The sequence below is a fragment of the Halichoeres trimaculatus genome, unplaced genomic scaffold (assembly GCF_033239565.1).
Source record: "Halichoeres trimaculatus isolate MK-OKI-2021-1 unplaced genomic scaffold, fHalTri1.1 fHalTri1_scaffold_13, whole genome shotgun sequence".
Classification (NCBI taxonomy): domain Eukaryota; kingdom Metazoa; phylum Chordata; class Actinopteri; order Labriformes; family Labridae; genus Halichoeres; species Halichoeres trimaculatus.
Window position 1 is genome coordinate 22,027,677 of NW_027437191.1, and position 22,565 is coordinate 22,050,241.

General features: G+C 39.5%; 1 protein-coding gene across 1 annotated transcript in view; it reads left to right on the forward strand.

The window, feature by feature from the left end:
• Positions 1-22,189, forward strand: part of lama2 (laminin, alpha 2) — a 248,340-nt gene extending 226,151 nt beyond the window's left edge. Inside the window, exons 57-72 of the mRNA XM_074684978.1 lie at positions 973-1,128; positions 1,437-1,490; positions 7,113-7,264; positions 7,346-7,522; positions 8,700-8,892; positions 11,119-11,208; positions 15,339-15,451; positions 17,170-17,263; positions 17,642-17,737; positions 19,164-19,244; positions 19,367-19,444; positions 19,913-19,991; positions 20,069-20,200; positions 20,284-20,414; positions 20,710-20,929; positions 21,067-22,189. Coding sequence (XP_074541079.1) covers positions 973-1,128; positions 1,437-1,490; positions 7,113-7,264; positions 7,346-7,522; positions 8,700-8,892; positions 11,119-11,208; positions 15,339-15,451; positions 17,170-17,263; positions 17,642-17,737; positions 19,164-19,244; positions 19,367-19,444; positions 19,913-19,991; positions 20,069-20,200; positions 20,284-20,414; positions 20,710-20,929; positions 21,067-21,227 — 2,007 coding nt within the window. The 3' untranslated portion in view covers positions 21,228-22,189. The remainder of the gene's footprint in view (positions 1-972; positions 1,129-1,436; positions 1,491-7,112; positions 7,265-7,345; positions 7,523-8,699; positions 8,893-11,118; positions 11,209-15,338; positions 15,452-17,169; positions 17,264-17,641; positions 17,738-19,163; positions 19,245-19,366; positions 19,445-19,912; positions 19,992-20,068; positions 20,201-20,283; positions 20,415-20,709; positions 20,930-21,066) is intronic.
• The last annotated feature ends 376 nt before the right edge of the window (positions 22,190-22,565 follow it).

The following is a 22,565-nucleotide window of genomic DNA, read 5'->3' on the forward strand; positions in this document are numbered from 1 at the left end:
CCTGTTTGGATTGAGAATTTAAAACTATATTGTGTTAAAGAAAAGTAGTTCAACTTAAACACATGGCTTTCTTGACATCTCTTTCAAAAGGTTGGCTGGATCTGGCTTAGCCAGTCCAACCAGTACCAAATTGTATTGATCTAAACCAGACAGGTTGGTGGAAAAAGGGCTTAATGACTCTGCCTAGAATGAGCTCAGAGGACTTAAGACTGTAACAACTCCATAACTAGGTTAACAACTCTGCTAATGACCCCCATGCCACTTGCTCGCAAATATACGACAATCAAAAAACACTGAACTTCTCAAGAAACACAAAAGCTAATTTAAAATCAATCAATCGAATTGTGCCATGCAACATGTCACAGTGTACGACAGCAACCAAAAACACAGCTTTCTTCAAAATGTGACGTCCCACAGAAGTACATCTTCATCTCACTCCACATTTCATTTTCCCCAACTTTTCTCTTTTTGAGATTAATAACATTTCACTGAGCACCGTTTCGCATACTGTGCTCTCTGTGAAATTGTAAAGTAGTATTTTGAAGAGAGCAGGTAGAAGTGAAGTGCACAAGTTTTCAGAGCTAAATGAGTCATTCATCGTGATTTCTGTTGTCGTTTCATTAATGGGCTCAGTGATTGTGTAACTCTATCTCTGAAGGATAAAAAGCCTACGTTTGTAGAGTGGAGCTCTTTATGTTCCTCTTATCAGTTCTTTATCTTTTGCACAAACAGCTCTGCTACAAGCTCTGCTCTGTTGTGTCTGTGTGTGTGTGTGTGTGTGAGCTTGCATGGAAATGTTCCTCTACTCCTCTGATAATAAAAGTAATGAGAAGTGGATGATGGAGCATTTAGTCGTTGTAAAACATTGAGCCTGTAAAACTTGTCTCCTGTGAAAGCCGTGGCGTGACTCACTGCTCAGAAGACGCGTCGTGTTTTCATGTTCACACTTATGTTCTCCTCTCGGTGTCACAGAACCTGTACACTGTGAGTTTCTCTAAGCCTGGCTTCGTGGAGCTGAGTGGCCTGTTGTGGGCAGTCGGCACAGAGATCAGTCTGTCCTTCAGCACGCTGACAGACACGGGGACCATACTGCTGGCAGTGGGCGGAGCTTCACCCATCGGTCTGCAGGTACAGTTTCATACATAGCCCTCCTCAGGGTAGTGCTTATCTTCCTGACCAACTGTTGACCAATGATTCTTAAAAAAAAAAAAAAAAAAAAACAAGACCCTGAAATCTTAGATCAGGGAGTCAGAACTTTTCCCCAATACTTGTGGCTAAAAATGCTGTTTGCAGGTCAAAAATGTCTTAAAACTCATATAAATGTTCTGGATGTCATAGTTAGATTGCAAGGATCAAAATTTGTATTCAATTTCTATGGGGATTTTAAAGTCCAACATTTACGTGTTTATCCCTCTGTTTTTCTTGAATCTTCCCAGGCACGAAACACAAATCTCTACGGTTCCAAGCGCAGACGCAGACAATCTGTGGAGGTGAGTCCAGCACATAAACACACTGATACACACCGGTCAGGCCCCTTTTCTTTGAGTAAATGCCATTTTCATAAGTGCATATTAATGAGATTTGCATTTGTTTGCATCCAAGCTAATTGGATTGTCTCTCATCCAAAACACACACCCACATAATATCTGGGACTTCAGGCGAGCTAGTGGCTAGCTCAACTTTCTGCTGACAATACAAACACACACACACACAAACACACACACACACACACACGCACACACACAAACACACACACACACACACACACACACACACACACACACACACACACACACACACACACACACACACACACACACACACGCACACACACATGCACACACACACAGGCCCTTTTTTTATAAGTGAATGAAGTTTCCATGAGTGCATATTAATGAGATTTGTTTTTGTTGGCAACTAAACTGATTAGATTAGACTGACTTAAAGCTGGAAACACTTATGCAAACACACATTTGCACACACACCCACACACACATACACACACACATACATGAAACACTCTGATGCTCCTCCTGTATACGCAACAGTCATAAATAAATAAGGTGTTTGATCTCTGGGAGAAACACTGTGTTTACAGGTGAATCCATATTTGTGTGTCTCTGTGTGTGTGTGCCTGTGTGTTTACATAATGTGTATCAGCGTGTGTGAGAGAGGACAGAGGGTTACCTCCAGCTTATCCATCATCACTGGTTGTTCGGCGCATAAATCTATTCCCTCTAACTACTTTGTCCGTGTGTGTGTGTGTGTGTGTGTGTGTGTGTGTGTGTGTGTGTGTGTGTGTGTGTGTGTGTGTGTGTGTGTGTGTGTGTGTGTGTGTGTGTGTGTGTGTGAGTGTAAAAAGGTTAAGCGAGGTTAAAAATACCATCAACTCAACTTGGCCCTGACTAATGGATGTTTTAGAGAATGGGAGACACAGAGACGGGAGGAGACAGAGACAGAGCGGGGACAGAGGACAAAGGATGGAGGGTGAAATTTAGAGGTGAAGGAAAGGATGGAGGGAATACACAGAGAAAGGATACAAAGAAGGAGGATAGTAAAAGAGGATACAGAGCAGGAACATGAAAGATGTGAGCAGTTGATCGACGGAAACAGGAAATGGTCACAGGGAGGAGAGATAAAAAGAAAAAAGGAGGAAGGTGCTCGGAGCTGAATAAGAGGAGCTTGGATGAAAGAGTATCGTGGAGGAAGGAAGAGCGAAAGATGGAACCAAAAAGAGAGAGAAGGGGGTACGAAGATGCTAAAATGTTCTGCTTGACCGTTTACAAAATGTGAGATATTCACCACAAAAGCGTTTGATGTCGAGGACGGACGACCGCGAGGTCAGATGCAATAGTTGCTCCTGTCTCTTTCTAAAAGACATCTTTGAGAAATTTCTCATCATATCAAACGTGGTGTGAAGTGAGGTTGATCCGGGAGCAGCGCAGAACAGAAGAATGTATGAAATAAACGCCTCGTATCCTGGGAAATAAAATACTTTTTTGTCCTTTGCTCTCTGTCTGTCCTGAGAGGAAGAATCAGGTTGTTTTTGTTTTTATACTGTGGGTTATAAAGGATTTCTGAGTAGGTTGAAGGTGATTGTGACTCCAAGCAGTTCAAAAAGCAAAAAAAATAAATGACTTACAGTTATACTATGTGGCATCAGCTGGTGTAGTTAATTATTTGTCCCTTAAAACATTCTAACATGCTTACACATAAACAAAGCAAGGTTAATAGCAGGCATTGAGGGAATTTAATTTTTGTATCTTTCACATGGCATCTTAAATCATTTATTCAATTATTTCATTTATTTTTCAACAAATGACTCCACTGTGCTTTGGGTTACTTTCATTAAAATGTCCAGGGTCATAAACTGAAAGGATGAGAACCAAAATTCAAAGTCATTTAGTCATTAAGGACTGGCTGTTGAAAGTCTTTGCCCAGGATGAGACTGCAGGTCTCTCTGGACACCTTGTTCCAAAAGTCACACAAGAACCAAGTGAGATCTTCCAGATTTGCTCAAATCGCTGACTGGTTATGCCTGCTAACATGTTCTTGTTTCTGGGGAATTTTCATTTCTTTCCAAACTTTTCAGTCCAAAACAAATTTTGTAAAAGTCAAAAAATATGCACATCCAAACCTAAGAAGACAGACACAGAGTCTCTGAGTAACAGAAAAGAAAAGGCAACTCACACACTGCAGGGCTCTGATCACCAAACATTTAATTCACCAGGTTAGTGACATTTAGTGATGAGTACATCTGCTTTTCAAACTATCACAAACCATCAAGCTTTTTTTTTCTTTTTCTTTGTTCAATTTAACAAACTTGTCATTTTGAACAGAGAAACTGTTGTTAACTCAACGATGATAACTTTGTAGCATGGCATCAGTGAAGGAGGGTTCTGAGAGGGCTTAATGGTGCCTTAAAGAGATGAAGGCTTAAATGAAGTGACGGCAGTTTACAAGTACGACATCTGTAAAGATGTTTAGATTTTACCCTCCAGATAGTTCAAACAGAAGGACCTAAAACCTTAAAACAGAGCATTGCATCCACTCTTTAATATCAAACAGGAGAGAGTGGTGATGATTCTGAGCATTCTGTCATAAATCAATCAGCACAGCCGTGTTGGACTGTTCTACAAGTGTAAAACCTATATGAGTTAAGACTCTCCAGATTTTTTGTCTTCAGGTTTCTAAATACGTTGTTTTAAGCACATTTGTTTTAAGCAGTGGATTAATAGTCTGTTCCTTCTTTGATTCAAAAGTGCCAGCTTCATTCATCAAGACAAATGGAGTTTAAAGTCTCTGTTGTATGTATCAGCATGACCAATCAGGTGATTGAACTAATGGCTGTATGAAAAAGAATAATAATATCATTTAGCTCCAATCAAGACAGCATCCCTTAATATTACTCTGACAAATCATTCTGATGAGATTAGAAATGGACTTACACCAGGCTGATAACTCTTCATCAAATCTCACAGCTTTGTCTGCTGCTGCACTCAGTTGAAAACAGCAATTCAAAACTAGAGTATGCATAAAACATGAACACTCAGAGGAGTGTTTTCACACAAAATAAAGTGTCTGCTTCAGTCTTTGACTTACATTTAAACAGACACAGAAATCAGAATCAAACCATACATGCTAAATCTTCAGAAGCTGAAAGATTAAAGAGATCAAGGGTAGCACAGGTGTGTGTGTGTGTTACCTTTGATTTCAGGTCTTAGCATGCATGTTAGCTTCACAGTCTGCTGCTTATTTTCTGTCATGGTTGTGAGTCCACATGTCTGTATCAGTTCATGTGTGTGTCTTTCGTTCTTGTGCATCCGTATGTTATTATGTGAGATTCAGCCTTTGTCTGTTCATGTGATGTGTCCCTGCACCTGTGTGTGTGTGCCATTGTATCTCTGTAAGTGTGTATGCGGAGACAGTGAAGCGAGAGGCATGTTGTAGCTACATCTCAGTTCAATTTGTCCCCGACCTCAAATTGAAATTCCATTTTCAGGTGGTAAATTGTCTCCCACTTCGCCCTCTGGCACACAGTGAATTAAAATTCAAATTAGCCTGACCCTGCACCGCTGCTCTCTCGCACCTCTCCGTCTGTCTCTCTTTCTCCCTGTCTCTATCTCGTTTGCTGTTTTGCTCTCTGCCCTCTCATCTCTTCCCCCTATTATCCTCTCCTCTCTGTTCCTCTCATCTCTTGTTATCCTTCCCTCCCCGCTTTCCTCTCCTCTTGCACCTCTTCTTATTTCCCCCCAATTTCTCTTCATATAACCCCCGCCATCTCTCCCCACTCATCTCCCCTTTCCCCTTTGACTTTGACTCTGCTCCTTAATCCTCAGCCTCTCCTCCCTCCTGTTTGTCTTTTCTCACACCTTTAATTCTTATCTGTCTGCTTTCTGCACTTGTCCTTCCTTTCTCCTTCATTCACCAAAAAAAACCCCTTAAAAAATGCTGTCAAGAAAATATAATCCAGGTTGATACATATGTTTATGCTTTAAACAGAATAGTTTTGTGGACCGAACACCAAAAAAAATTCTTCATGCTGTTGATGGATTCAAAGTCACTGTGACAATGATCTCTTAGGCGTTGATTGTAGTGGCACCTGTGGCCAGAATTGGTAGTGTTTCTCTCCCATGAGTTGTAAGACATGACTCTTACCAAAGGCATGCATTTGTATTGGAGAGCAATGTCAATGTCAGCTTTATTTTAACAGCCAGTGGCCCACCAAAGCGCTTTAACAGTATAAAGTTAAATAGACATAAAAGACTCAATAAAAGTGGCCAACCTGTGCCAAAGGCCAAAGTGAACAAGTGAGTTTTTAAAAGAGTTTTAAAAGAGGAGAGGCTATTTGCAGTCCATACAGTTAAAGGCAGAGCATTCCCCAGAGTGGGAGCCACAACTGCAAAAGCTTTATTTCCTCTGAATTTTAAAAAAGAACTTGGAACATCTGAAACCACCTGGTTAGCTGATCTAATGGCAGAGCAGTATGCATGTTGTAGTGAGGTAAACGTTTGTACCAATGGTTGATTAAAAAAAAAAAAAGGAAAAGAAATATGGATTAGTGGTATGGATGAGCCAGGTTAATGCACCAAAAGATCATTGGATTTATTGTAGGTAGTGGAGGGATTAACGCACCTGTATGGCTGTTTAAAGGCAGACGTTGTGCTTATGCATTTCCATTTGAGACAAAATATTCTAAGACAATTGATATTTAGTGATCGAATGAATTCTTTGAAAAGGTATGGTGTTATGGAGCTTTAGATTTAGGGGGCACGACATTTTTTAATGAATAGATGAAACAAGGGAGGAAATCAAAGTCTGAAACCAGTAAGGCTCGCTGCCTGCCGACAGGTCTACAAGTTTGCTTTGCTTTCAGTCTTGATCCTTTCTAGATGTATGTGCTGAAATGTTTGAGTTCATCAAACAGCTGCTTATAGAGTTATTTAGGGAGTTACAGGGGCATTCCTGCATTACTTATTCCACAAAGCAGCTTTCAAATTCCTTATTTTAATTTTGAGGTCTTCTACTGAGTGGTCAAAAACCACACATACTTATCCTGTTCAAGATCTTCACTAAAACATTATTTATCTTGTTTTTTGATTGACTGTCTGATAACAGCTGTTTGTATAATCTTGTTATGAATTGTTTCTTTACTCTTGCTGGAAAATGTTTTTTCTTTGTCTTCTCTCAGTGACATGTTACCACTCGCCAGGTTTATTGCTGTCTATGCATAGTAGGCATGTGCAATGTGCATATAGGCCCAGAACTTCTTTTTAACACTACTTTTCTGATTTGAGGGCAACTATTTGCAGGATGCAAAGCAACAAAGTAATGTATTTATTAGTAGTTAAGTAGCCCTAGTCTAATGCTGATCATCTGCAGGAATAATCCTTATTAGACATGAAGATAATTAATCACCATTCTTGTTGCTGATGGTCTTGTTTGCATTTTAAGGTCATTTAAAGACCCTTCACTGAAGTAGGTCTTTTTCTGGTGCATCGTCTCCTCTCTACCGCCCATCTTTCACCTCCTCTTCTTTTGCTCCATGTCCTGAGAGTAGTTTGGATATCCAGATTTGCACAGATAATAAAGTGTATCTCCATCTCCCACAGCCGTACCTCTCTATCATGCTGAACAAAGGCTCTCTGGAGGTCCTGCTGTACACAGGCAGCCACAGTCCGCGTCGAATCATCAGACGGCCTGACCAGGGCATACTGCATGATGGGAGAGAGCACTCGCTGCGTATTGAGAGGCTGCCCGGCAGGTTTGTGTTTGTGTGCAGATTCTTTTAAAAGATTTTTACACTGCAAAATCAACTGAGAACTCAAGATATTTTTTTTGACAGATCTTTTGCAGTTCAGGTGGATGAGGAAGTCAAGAGGGAGGCAGCACTTCCCTCAGACCAGCCTATCACCTTGCAAAGGATCTTCCTCGGTGGTATTCCTGCAGAAGTGGAGCAGATGTCCAACAGAGCGAACATACCATTCCAGGGATGTATATGGAACCTCATGATCAATGCAGTGTACGTAATATCTCACCTGTGGTGGTCTGAGTTTAGTCCAGATTGTTGAGGGTCTGTTGTTAGCAGTTGTTGAGGGAAGCTGTCATTTAGCTTGGTTAGGATCACAGCAACAATGTTATGCAACACAGAGCTTCTAAATGACTTTTATTCTTCTGAATTTTCACACTTTTGTACCTGAATCGAATCAAACTGGACACTGTTTGACATTAGAGGAGAAATCAGAAGGAAAAAAGTAGTCAGCTTTGTGTTTTAATTTCTTCCCCATTGTTTTAAAATACACAGACAAATTGACCAGTTTGCTTCAGCTCACTGTCCTTTTACAGTACATTGTTTACTCTCCCTGTTTTCCAGGAGCAGAGAATGAGAGAGCTAATTCTGACCTCATACACTTTAAGGTTAAATCCTGGTTAATGTGATTGCAGGAAGTCATGATGATAGTGCTGATAATGATGATGATAAAGTCAGCGCCTCTTTCTGCTTGAGCAGCAGTAATAGAAGCTGTCCCATATCATAAATACAGTCATAACTCAGGTTACTCTGCTGCCCTTTTTTTGTGTGTTTATGTTTGTTTCTGTTTGTCTGCGGCTCCCCTCGTATCACCCGCTCACCCTCCTGCTGTATTACTCTCACATCTTAAAGCTACTCGTCTTTCTGTCCTCAAACTTTTAAAAAGCCTATAGAGCTTAAAAAAAAAACACAAAAAAGTGACAGCATAAACATGTTTTTTTTTCAATATGTAATGGACTTTTTATAACACTGTTGGATTTTAGTTATTTGAAGTTGAAACTGTTTAAATCTAGATTGTTTAAATTTAATCACAAAAGTACACAAGGCGGAAGACGTACAGATACTTTTAAATTGTAATATTTTAGAGTTGTTAGTGTGGGTTGGTATTTTTTGTCTTGTTTTTGTGTTTTCAAAGTGTAAAACTCTACCTTGATACCCCCTGTTCTGTTTATTCTTAAGTCACTGTAAGATGAATGGAGCGCAAACTGTATTGTCTCGCACATTAGGTCAGGGTTGAAAGCCTGTCAGCATTTTATTTGCATCACTTTCATCACATTAGAATAGTTGTTGAGTCTCTGTCAGGGCCTCCGTCACTCAAAGCCAATAATGCCGTCAGTGGCGATCACAACAGTCATCGTAACTTTAATCTGGTTCCTCCTCTGTTTCTCAGTCTCTCAGATTTCTCCCAGCCCGTATCCTTCGTAAACGCTGAAATCGGACAGTGCCCTAACCTCGCTCCACCTCCACCTCTGCTCCCACTGCCAGGCGAAGAGGAGGGGCCAGAGAAGGAGAAGGAGGAGACAAAGCCCACTAGGCCCCAACCAACCCCTGCTCCTGTTGCAGAGCCTACTGCACCCCCTGCTGTAAGTGGCTTGAATTACATGATAGCATGAACATACAAACAATAGAAAGATGAAAAACAAGTGTACAGCTGGTAGAACTGATTCTACATTCAGATTATATTTATAAAGTTAAATCAGCCTTTGTGTTTATAGTGTTTATGAGAAGACAAGCAGTAAATAAAACACACATCAATAAGTACACATGTAAACAGAAGCTGCACACATGCTCCACTCTGTAACTTACAAACACACACACTCGTATTTCCCCCTGATGAAAAGCAGCCATAGCCTCGCCATGTTAGCTTAGCGCTCCATCACATAGCACTTGTACAGCCCATTAACTCTTCTTTATAGCCCCTTTAGCCTTGAGCCACTAAACCCCACCTCTGGCAGCCTGTCATGCCGCGCAGAGCTACAGCGCTACGCTAGGCTAACTGTGCTCGCCATTCATGCTTTATGAGCCCACAGGAGCCAAAACACTTGGCTAACTGCTACGCTAAGAGGCTGGTAGGCAGTGAGTTATCCATGTCATAACCTCAGCAGGAGATAGCAGAGATATATTCAGTGTGTTTAGTACATCTTACAGCAGTCATAGGTTATCAGTTACTCAGTTACCTGCTAAACTACACCTCTGAAATGAGAGCTCATGAAACACAGAGCCAAAGAGCAGTGCCAGCACAGCTATAACTCTGCAGTTTGCTGCTTTATGAGCTGTAAGTTCATCTGCTTTATGATGTACAGTACGCTGAAGCCTGTGAGAAGCTGTAGCTCTCAAGTCCCCATCCATATTTTATAGGGGTTGAAGGATTCTCTCTATATTTCAGACACACTGCAGTAAATATGTTTGAATTCACTAAGTTTGATGGCTAGTTTGTTGATTTTTTGATTTGAGAAACAGCTGACCGAAAACAAACAAGAGAATATCTCACAAGGCTTGAAAACAGGATGTTAAATATGCTTTTCAGTAAACCTGACCTGTTTGCAGATAATATAAATTTTAAGTGGCTCAGTCAGCCTCTACTTGGCATCCTATTTTACACCCTTTTGTTTTATCAACATCATTCAATAAAATAAGTTATTTTAGTAAGAAAGTGAGCAAAAGATAGTAATAGTGTTGCATTGTGGCCCTTTGACAGAGCTTTAGAAAGAAATTTTATATACAGAGCTACTTGATTTAGTGATGTAAGTTGTGTAAATCATCAAAGCAGTTGTTTTTGTGAGAATAAAAAAAAGATTAACACACATGACAGCTTATTTAAAAAACTTGATTTGCAAGGATTACCAGCATTGATTTGCATACAACTGCACAGCTGAAGCATGGAATACCAGTTATAGACAAAACAAATCTTTTAGGTAGCACCTTCAGTGCTTTGCACAAAAACAGAGAGTGAAAATGAGTAAAATATATGAAAGACTGAATTAAGAAGGAAGATTACAGTAAGTAAAATGCTAGTATATAAAATCATTTTGTTTTCAGGTAAAACAAAATGAAATTAAAAAATCATTTTGAGGTCAAAAGCTAAAACAAATACTAGAAAAAAATTGATACATGAATCAGATAAGAAACTGAAGCATTCATTTTTAGAATGAACCTGTTTGATTATCCTAGTCCTATAATGGTGTGTTTTCTATGGAGCTCAGACAGACAAACAGCTCTCTGCACACAGGTTGCTCCATATCGTCGCAGTAGCAGAAGGATATTGTCAGACCACAAAGGTAATCACAAGTTGAATCACAGCTGACAGCAGACAACAGCCTCAGCATGTGCTTGAATAAAGAGGCTTCTTTATCTCCCACTTCCCTGTCACAACAGATTCTGTAGTTCGGATTCTTCAGATAGTTCTGAGAAGCAATTTAGAGGCTGAAAAGGCTTCACAAGGGGCGTCTCAACAGCTCTAGTGAACATCAGGATTTTAGGAGTCAGACTCATTTGGATGTTCTCTCCTGGTTCAAGAGATCTTATCTGATAACTCATTTTTTTTTTTTTTAATCACAGCTCTATAAATATCTACCAGTAACTCTTAACTTCATTTCAAAGACATAACGAACCGATGTATTTCAGCTTTAACAGGGCGAAATTCCACAAGTTACGCCTGGGCTTTGACTCTTTACATTAATGACTTCATTTCCTGCTTAAAGCTGATTGGATTCTGCTATATGCTTGTCATAAACTCGACCCTCTCACATTCTGGCTTCTTGCCTTCCAATAACCTCCTACCCTCTCACTTCCTGACTGCTGACCTGCAGGAGGCCACGCCCCCTGCTGCACCTGTTGCTTCACCTACTGCTGCTCCTGCTGCCACGCCAACTGCTAAACAGGAGCCCAGCGCTGATCTGGTACACACACACACACACACACACACACACACACACACACACACACACACACACACACACACACACACACATACAAATATAAATACGCATCCACACACTCATTCAAATCAAAATTTCTTGTCAATTCACAGTAAACATCACTTGTGTCGTACCTTGCTTTGGACGTAAAACTCTGATTTGTTTGATTATTTTCTCTAGACGGTGCACCACTGTCAAGGTAAAACTTTATAAAATAAGAGAGCGTCAAAAACAAGAAAGGTAGATTTTGTTATTTTTTCAGTTACTTGGTATTTTCACTTTTTATTAGAAGTTGTACATTTTTCGCCCTTCACATGTTGCTCTGTTTCCTGAGCTGCTTTGTTGAACACTTTCCTTGAGTCAACAGTTACTAACCAGTTTTATTCATCTGCATCTGTAAGTGCCTTACCAAAGAGCTCTTCACCTGTCCCTCAGGTGTTTCTTGATACCATTCTCCATTAGGGGGCGATATGGGGAAACTATTTGAGGATTTTTATGGCAGGATCAGGATCTGGATTTGATTAGGATTGTTGATCAGACTTAGACTAATTTGCTCGACAAACATCATTTTTAGCCCCAGATATTAAGCATTCTGAACTATTTTTTATGCATCTGTGTTTGTCTTTTCGGCTGCACTGACGTGCCTGAATACACATCCAGTCATTATACAAACTTGACCATTAGTCATACCATAATGGAACAACACATTTGGCCGTAGTGTTAGCCACATGCACTACTGCAAAAAAAAAGGCCAATTATGATGTGATCGGCACCATGACAGGGATGCAGGTGCAGATTACATCATAACTCTGGGGAATCTCCTGAAAAAAAACCATCCAACACAATGCTCTGTTGGGGCGTTAATCTGGTTTATGCATATGCATACTAGTTTTGAATGCATTCACAGTTTCATTTAACAGAACCTGTTTTTTTAACAGACTTTATGGACACCGTGTAGTTTTGTGAGACATTAGTGGATAAACTTTGGTTTTGTTTGTGCACTTGACAGAAAATGTAATTGTACATATATGCTTTTTCAATCCAGTGCTAGAATTAATGCATTGCAAGATGAAAATGGATCTCAGATCATGATATGCCCCTGGGTTGACTCTGGACAAGCCTGACCTAGACTAACAGCACCCTACCTCCTTTCAAGTTGAGGGATGATGATCAGTTTTAAGTTGCTTCATCCCCATACACATGAATGGCAAAAGTGACGTCATTTAGTCTTATCACTGTGTTGTTCTAGATATCTGAAATGACAATTGTGGATAGGCAAGATGTGTTTGCCTGAAATGGAAATGTTCTTTTTGACCGGGTAAAATTGAATTACAGATGTCTGGATTGCATATCCAGTCTAGCTTTTAAATGGTAAAATGACTTGCCATAGAAATATACCAAAACCTGTTGATAGGAGTGGGTTTTCAAGAATGTTATGCCAGAGAACCCTAGTCAAATTTAGCCTCTTCTACCTGACCTGTCTTTAAACTTTATTCTCAGAAGTTTTTGGAGCAAACTTTCCTCTGTATATGAATGAGACACCTTATTTAATACCATATTTACAAGGAAAGGGTTATCCTTTTATTAGTAGAAGCAGTCCTCAGATGTTACGGATGTTTTTTCTGTCTTATAAAAAGAGAAATCTAACTTTACAACATGAGTTCTTCCTAATTATCTCTGAGAGATGAAACGTCTTTTCTAACCCTCACCATGAGCAAAGCTCAGAGTCTTTATCTGGTTCGAGAAGCAGAAACTACTGACTCACATGTGAAGCCAAAGGCACTTCTCCTTGTACTCACACTCATTTAAACCAAATCCAAACTAAATGACTTCTGATTTCATTCCTGTGACCTCTAAGCAAAGACCAGCCGCTCCAAATGGAAGGCCGTCTTCCTTTTGTTAGCTTAATGGAACAACACAGAGGGGATGAGGGAGAGAGACGCGTTGAATACGAGTAGGATGAAAGAGGCACAAAAATGTGAACGGGGAGAAAAGGTGCAGCCATGGAGGAAGAGGAAGAGGAGAAAAGCAGAGAGAGGGAGAGGGACCGTTTTCTGAACAAGCAGCAGCAGCCTTTTGTTCATTTAATGGAAAGATGAAGGAGAGGAAGAAGGAGAAGAATGAAAGGAGAGGGAAGGAAAGACCGTCTGAGGAAGTGACATTTCCCTTTTGTTAGGTTAGGAGGAGGATAAGAAAGAAGAAGAGGGGAAAAAAGAGGGAGGTTGAGGAGGAGGAGCGGATATGAGGACAGGGAGCGATAAGAGGTGAGTGTCAGCTGTAACAAAGCAAGGTCACGGTGCAGGGAATGTCTTCACTTGAAAGAGAACAAGAGAGGAGGGAGATTAAGACAGACACACACACACACTTTCTCTCTCTCTCTCTCTCTCTCTCTCACACACACACACACACACACACACACACACACACACACACACACACACACACACACACACACACACACACACACACACACACACACACACACACACACACACATCTGAGATGTCTGAGATGCTCGCCCTCTGAAGGTATTGCAAAGCAGCTTTGTTACCTAATATGAGATGAGAAGGATCGGGGAGTGAAAAAAGAAGGCCTGGAGAGGAGATAGGACAAAGATTCAGGGGGGAGGGGGAAGAGAATCAGCAATATGATGCAGAAAGTGGGGCAGAACAGGTGAGAAGAGGTGGAGAAAGTGAAGGACAGGTGAACAAGACCACACATTTTGAAAGAAGGCATTAAAAGATGGAGAGAAAAGTCAAATGAGCAAGAGATGTGAAGAGTGGATGAAAAAAATGAAGCAGAGTGGGTAAAAGGAGAGCGTGTGGCATGGATGAGGCTGGAAGATTGAAGACAAAAGTGACAGAAGAGGAAACAACAGAAGCTAAGTAGTTTATCAGAGGTGGAGGAGGAGAAAAGGATAAAGCAGTAGGGAAGAAACTGAGAAGAATGAATATAAGAAGGACAGAAATAGAAAAGAGTAAGGGGTCAGGCAAGACGTTTGGTTAAAGAAAGGGAGGGGAAAAGTTGGAGGCATAACAGAGGTTCATGTTTGTGGAGGACATGATACTACTACTACTACTTCTACTACTACTACTACTACTACTACTACTACTACTAGGTGCCAAAGCCTTATACAAGATGGAACAAGAAGAAAATTGGAAGGATCTGTCAATAAATAGCAGTATTGTTTGTTTACATTACATAATGTGATACAGCCTACCTTTAAAAAAAATATATTTTATTTTTAGCAGTTTACTTTTTTCCTGTTTATACCTGGCAGAAACAGGCTTCCATAAAAAAAAGAGATTAAAAAAGAAGAGTTAGATTTTTCAGGACAATTGAGAGGAGATCAATATATTATCTGTGGGGAAACAAAGTGACAAAAAGTGAAGAGTAGATGGAGGGAGATCTGGGAGGGGTTAAGAAAGTATGAACAGATGTGAGAAATGAAAAAAGGAGGGAGTTGGGGGGGGGGGGGGGGGGGGCGGTAAAAGGGGTAGAAATGAGAAAACAGGAGATGAAAGAGTGCAAAAACACAGTCAAGTTCAAACAGTAAAATCCATAAATATTATCACAACACTGACACCCGGTGGCTACTGGCTGAACTGCATCAAAGAAGTAAAGTCATGCTAGTGTCCTGACTCATTTTGTGCCCAAACTTTAACAGAAGATAAAAAGATAAATTTATGAGAGAGCTTTGTGAGGATAAAACTGTGAACCAAGAACATGTTAATGTTCGTGGAAATTTAAGAAAAAAAAATCATGGAAAAGTAATGGATGATAAATGACTTCTCATTTTGAAATATCAAATGCTGTAATCTACCCTCTCCAAACCCAACACAGTATTTTGCACTGCCTAAATTAACATAAAAACATTAACTGTTTTTCAAGTGCCTTAGTATGGCTTTTTCTATGAACTCCTTTTTCTCCGGTTCTTTGAAAACAACCACCTGCAGAGACCCCAGCTCTCAGGTCCCAGCAGAACAGACACAGAAAAGCCATTAGTGTGATTGACATGTGTTCTGCTCAGGTGTTAAGGTTCCTGTTGACAGGAGGCAATGGGAGCAGTGAAACGCTGTCAGTATATCTGACATCTTCTGTCCAATCTGCAGGATTCATGTGCGTCAGCTGTGGCCCCGACTGCGCTGGAGAAGGCCTATCAGTTTGGACTGAGCAGGAACAGCCACATGAGCTTCGCCTTCGATGACACCAAAGTCAGAGAGAGGTTTGTGTGCTGAATGATAACAATGCACCATGGACATTAAGAAGAACTTCATTAGAAACTGAGCTTCTTTGAGAAATGAACTACACTAAAACATTGGTGTATTTCTACATCAGTAATTTTACATGTACCATCAACCTTTTAATATAATCATGAAGGGGTGAAACTTAAAGAGGGGGAATTTTGCATCCCAATTTTCAAACTTCTCAGTATTCATAAGTTGTAGAAGCTTTAGAAATCCCTTAACCTGTCTGTAAGCAGATCTGCCCATAACTCTGCCTCAGGACTCTAAAAGGCTGGCCAATCAAAGGGAAGGGGATTCATGAAGCAGGGAGCCTTAAAGAGACAGCAGTTAAAAGATGTTATTCAAACAGAGGCTGAAATTGGAGTTTGGTAAAACAGAGTGAGAAAAAAAGTGTTGTTTTGAAAAAAAAAAATCATGCAAAGCGTCTTTAAAAGTACTAGAGGGAAAAACAAGAACTACAAAAAAGCATAATTGTCCTGCTTTAAGGTTATCATAAAACTGCTATTAGGAATCACACTCAGTGACTGTTGTGGTCTCCCTTTCTCACTCCTAGTGTTTTCTTGCACATTAGTCTGAGGTGTTTTTCAATTAAGAATGTCATCCTGCTCTCTTTTTACAATCAAAAAATATCATTCACTGTAAATCTTTGCTATAGAAAGTGAAAAAAACAAGTTTTTTTATGTCAGTTTAACAGATCAGTCACTGCAGCAACAGCAGTTCCAGGCACCACAAAAAAAGCAATTATGAAAAATAATACATTCAGTCTCTTATGATCAGTTTTTCTTTGACAATTTATAAAGTGACATCAGGAAGAATTACTATGTTTCACATCCAGCTTAAAACTCTTTATCGTAGCTTTAGTTAAAAAAAAATGGGTCAGTTATTTACAGAAGGCAACATTATTCTACATGGGGGAAAAAAAAACCTTCTTGTACTTTATGGTAGCTCCTGCAGCCAAATAACCTGTTGCACTTTGTTGCACTAACAAAGGTTTTCCCTTCCGTCTAAATTCTTGCATGAGTCATACATCTCTTTGGACAAAAGCATCTTCTACATAAAACTGTAGAACTGTAGAACAATTAAGTTTAAAAAAATGAATTTTAGGACAGTAATTCAGTAGCTCCAATCTCCTCCTGTAGTTTTTTATTAGAAGTTGCTGTGAAGTACAAAAAGCAGAGGAAGAAGATGATATCAGAATCGTAAACAAAAGGAAACAAACTTTGTTACTTTCTTCTTCAGTGGTTGTGTCCATAAGCCTCTCACGTACTGTATAACACTCCCTGCAAACTCTGACCCACCAGTGAGCTTGTTTGTCTGCATCCTGACAGCTTTCTGATCACAGATCCACACTCTGGAGCTCAGCTCTACAGATATAAAAGAAGTGAATGAGTGATAGATCGGACAGGATGAATTTTTTACCCACACAGTTGAGCAGAGGGTCAATCCTCCAGGGAAACATACAGTACATGATAAATATTAGAGTGTAGCAACCCTGAAAAGCAAAAGCCTGACAGGAGGAAAACAAAACGATGGAAGGATAAAGGAGGAAATGTTTGCAATCTTACAATCATCAATTCTATGATGGAAGAAACTTTGTGTGTAACAACATTTATTATTGTTGTTACCAGTTTTAATGATTAATTGTGTGTGTGCGTGTGCATGTGTGTGTGCGTGCGCGTGTAATTGTGTGTCTCAGACTGATAATAGAGTTTGAGCTAAGGACGAAGGAGGGCTCAGGTCTCGTTCTCTACATGGCGAGAATCAACCATGCTGACTTTGTGTCCATACAGGTAAATATAACTAACAGATAACTGTCAAAATTTAAGTTTGTCAGAAGAAGGGGATGTCTTTTTAATGTCTTTTCACCACCTGTAAATGCAAAAAACAGGAATATTTTTCATTATTTCTTCAATCAGGGGGGACAAATATAATTTCTTCCTTCATTTTCACTCTCTGTTCCCTTTCTGATCAAGAGGCTCTGTTTGTTTCTCTGTCTCACAGGGATGAGGTATTAACTGAGGCATCCTCCACCATGATGTACAAATGTGTGAACATGTTGAGGGGGAGAGCTTTTAGTGGTCCCAAGACAAGAAAATTGCTGTGTTTGTGTTAGTGTTGTCCATTTATCCTTCCATCCTGACATCTTTTGCCTTTCTCTCCCTCTGTAGATAAAAAGTGGACAGACGTGTCTGGGTTATGATCTCGGTCATGGAAACACCTCCGCCTGCGTCCCCTACTCCATAAATGACGGAAACTGGCACAAGGTTGACCATTCATGACATTTGTTAACATTTAAAAAAACTTTAATTAGATTTTTTAATACTTTGTAGATATATGCTTAACTCGTAAAAAGGGGAGTGAATTAATGTCAATACACTTCTAACAAAGTCCCCTCTCTGTCCACCTACATAATGTGTTTCATTTCCTTTTTACTTCGAACAGAATATTCAGGTTTCACATTTTCAAACACCAAGTGGTCATGAGAAGGTTTCAAGTCTAAGAAGTATTGTTTTCACCTTTCTTTTTTTTTGCTGATTACCTATTTTGACACTAAAATCTGAGACGTTGACTCGTTGCAACTTATTCAAGCATCCTCACTCAAGCAAAATGTTATGACAAGCTTAAGCACATGAGGGCAGCATTTGCCTTTAAATCAAAGCCCACAAACATTTTCTGAAAAAAAAAAAACATAAATAAATAAATAATAAATACACATAGAAAAATGAAGAAAAGGGGTTAGCATTGGAAAGAAATGAAAAATGGACAATTTTGTTTTTTTGTTTTTCAAGAAGAGAAAAAAAAACATGCAAAACAAAACAACATATTTTTTTGACAAAGGTGGTAGGTTCATAGCCTAAGAATTTATTTATTTTTTCTTTTAAGGAATATTGTTTGTATATTAAGGAAAAAGGAAATTGTTAACTAAAATCAGCCCATAGGGTTATAGATGTGTTTTGGATCAAAGAGTAAAATTTAAGTTGGAAAAAAAAAAAGTTGAAAAGAGAGAAATGAGATTGGGGTTGGCCTTAAGAAAAGATCGAGAATCTAAAAAATATATATATATATTTATATATATTATTTAAAATATATATTGTCTTAGTCTTAGTGTTGGTGTTTGAAAGTTATGATTATTGTTAGGCGGTTTTAGGGGTAAGGCAAAAAAATAATATTTTTTATTGTTGCTAGAGGGTTGGAGATGTGGTAAGGGAAACACAATTAATTAAATGATAGAAGGAAGTTTTTTTTAAAGAAAGGGATGATAGGTTAGTCTTAGACAAAATCTAAAAATTAAAAGATTTACTTATTTATTTATTTATTTATTGGTTATGCTTTTTTGCCGGTTAGTCCTAGTTTTAGCACTCCATCGAGAGGGATGAAAGATGTAAGAGAAGAGAAAATAGGAAATAGGTCATAAAAATTGTTAACAGAAAAAAGACAAAGAAAAGAAAAGAAAAGGGCTTTTGCGTACTGGTTACTGTTGGGGTAGCAGGGGGTGGATAGAAGATTTTGGCCTAAGGAAAAAATGGAAATTAAATTGAAGGGAAGGTAAATAAATAACATAAAACAAAATAAAATAAATAATTGCATTTAGGCTAAGTGTTTTTGGTGGAAAAAAGACAGGGATTTAGCTCTGAAAAAAAAAGGTTAGGGTTGATGAATTTAAAAAAAAAATCATGTGTTTTCCCTCAGATCCGTGTGACTCGTGTTAAGCAGAGAGCTATTCTACAGGTTGATGGGAGATACAATAAACAGTTGATGAGCCCAAAGAAGGTACTGATCTTAATTCTCACTCACAGACCTCTCATGACTTCAGTTTTTAACTTTGAGAGCAAAATACATGGCCTGATAAAGTCTGTTGATATTTCATGAACTACTTGTCTCCTCTCCTACAGGCTGATCTTTTGGATGTGGTTGGGGTGGTGTACGTTGGTGGAATACCGCAGAACTACAGCGTCAAGAGAATAGGACCAGTAAGAAAACCACACACAGCACACAGCTTCAGATGTAAAGTTTACTGTCAGACAGAGGTGTTCAAACCTGTTTTGAAGAGCACTACATGTAATTTTGTGGAAATAACCAAGAATCTCTTGAAAAAAATCAGTCAAAAGTCCTTCAAAAGTCCTTGGTCCATCATTACAGACTGATGAACTTTAAGCTCACCTGTCCCTCAGGTGTCTCTTGATACCAGATGATCAGTGGTCAGTTTTAGCAAACTCTGCTTCTGACCAAGGAAAAATCAGCATTTTTTTTCATGTTGTTTTTGAGACCTGCAAACAAACTTATTGTCATCTGCTGTCTTTTCCAGCATCCTGAACATTTTTTAAGCACTGATTTTCTTTTCTGCACCTTTTCATTGTTCTGATCAGGTATTGCGTCCTCTCCTGTGTTCATTATCATGTTCATATTTTTTAAAGCTTGCTCTCTTTTCCTCTTCTTAGATCCTGAACAGCATAAATGGATGTATCCGCAATCTAAAGATGGTGGGAGGTCCTGTGAGTGGTAAACCACCTGCTACAGGTAAAGAGTGAGTGTGTGTGTGTGTGTCACGTTGTTAATGCTCTTAACTCTGTATCTAACTGATTGATCTTGCACAGGACGTCCTGAAAGCAACCTTGAGGACTTCAAGCTGGACATGGCCACGCCCACCTCCAGTCACATGGTTGGAAGATGTTTCGTGGCCACTGAGGAGGGGACCTATTTTGACGGTTCAGGCTACCTGAAAGCAGGTGAGCTGAGACTCTGACACGTGACATGCTCTGTGGTTTATTAATAGTCGTAAATATTAATCTCTTTCTCCAACTCTTTCCAGTCTCTTCTTACAGAGTGGGTCTAGACGTGTCCATAGCTCTAGAGTTCAGGACCAGCAAAACCAACGGAGTTCTTCTGGGCATCAGTAACCAGGCTAATGATGGACTGGGACTGGAGATTGTAGAGGGCAAGGTATGCAACCAATAATAAAGGAAACAAATATTTGTTTCACTGAGTTTCATGTTGAAGGTGCAGACTGAGAAAAAAACAGAATCCCCAATTTATGTTTATAGAACACATTCAGCAAAAAAGCAATCTATGGAACACAAAATGTTAACAAATGATCATTTTAAATGTCAAAAAAAAATATTGAAAGAAAAGATTGATGAATAGAAAGATCAAAATAGAAAAATAGACAACAAAAGAGCTAAAGATTGAAAATAATATACATTTTGAAAAGCCTGGAATTGTTTTTTATTCCCTCCAGCTTCTCTTCCACATTGACAACGGAGCTGGACGAGTCACAGCTGAGCACACACCTGAGGGCGACGGCTTCTGCGATGGTCAGTGGCACTCTGTCACTGCTAAGAAGATTCGCCACAAGGTGGAGCTGGTGGTCGACGGGAAGATGAGCAAAGCAGAGAGCCCCAACGCTCGCTCCAACACGTGTGACACCAACGACCCTGTCTTTGTCGGAGGATATCCTGGTATGACTTTAACATACATCTGTTAGACACAGCTTAGACCAAATATGATGTCTTAACTACTTCTTATAACACATGGAGTAGATTTAAAAGAGGTTTCTAAATGAAAGTTTAACTTTTGATCTGTTTCCTCCTTTTAGACGGGGTTCGTCAGGCGGCTCTCTCCAGCAGCGCTTCTTTCAAAGGCTGCATGAAAAACCTGAAGATTACCAAAGCCACAAAGACCATGGACGTGCAGTTCAACAAGGCATTAGAAATTAAAGGAGTCCAACCTCTTTCCTGTCCTGCTGTGGCTGCCTAACTGCAACACAGAGCTCCCTGTTTGTTGTTGCCTTAATATTCTTAAACTCCAGGGAACAGAAACAGCCAAATTCTGATATTTAAAGCTGTACACGCACAGTTTTACAACAATGATCTGATTTGATGTGCTTTGATTACTAATTAAAGTATAACCTAGAATCATCATATCAGCTGAGGTATAACTGTGCAGATAGTCAAAGATTGTGTCTTAATCCTGTCTGGGGTTACACATATGCAAAGTCACGTGGTGCGGCATCAAAGAGCAATTGAAAAAGTCTTAGATATGTGTTCATTCATGCACATAAAGGCAACAAGCTGAGGTTTCAAAGTGTTAAAAACTGACATACTGTCCTTTGTCCACCACGTTCTCTAGAGTGAGGATTGAAGTATTAACACCTGTGCTTTGGCTGCAGGTTTCACAGTATTAGAGCTGATAACATGTTGGTAAATATGTGATTCTTTGTTTTCTGTGAAGTCTTGCTGACTTTACCTTTGTCACAGACTTAGCTGAAAAAAAGAACAAAAGACGCATGAATTATCTCTGTTTGTCCTTCATAAACCTTGTTTCTAGAAAGTAGTTGGTTTGCATTTTTTATTTTAAGGAATGAATGAAGCTAGCCTTCATTTCAACCCTCTGTACAAACACACTCACCTTTTTATACATTTTATACATACATTGACGTTTTTCATGAGCTTTTCCTAATCATGCCTGGTACCTGTACTTTTGATAAACATGTCAGGAGACAAATGTTCAAACTAAATCTCGGGCGGGTTCTTTACAAACTGTTGACACAGTGGGGATTCTTTCTTCTCAAGCTGTAGCTTGTTTAAATCTTCAGTTACGTTGGAGTTTCACATTAAAGGTACAAGGTTTGTGCAGGACACTAAAGGCAGTGTATGGTGCATGGTGTGATTTCAAATCTGTCATCCGCTGTTTCTGAAATATATTCTTGAAAGCATCAAGCAGATTGTCCTGACCTCTTTTTAACCCATGAACATGAAGCTGTCTCACAGTCATGTGTCCAAGATTACAAGCTCAAGCAGTCTGCCTAAACACCTCCATGGCATCCGGCAGCAGGCTCTGACACTCCTCAGTCACACTTGTAAAAATTATGCTGCAAGGAGTTTGGAGGTCAGAGCGGGGACGCCAAACACAGAGTTCTGCAGCTGTAATGAAAATAAAAGTCTGTTTGAAGATGTTTGACCAAACGAAGCCCATGGATGCTGTCTGTCATTCAACACTTCAATTTATTACCGGTGATAGCTACATGACTCACTGTTGTAGTTTAGTTGATTAAGTTGGCTGGCCCTCTCTGACTGATTTCTGTTCATTCATAAA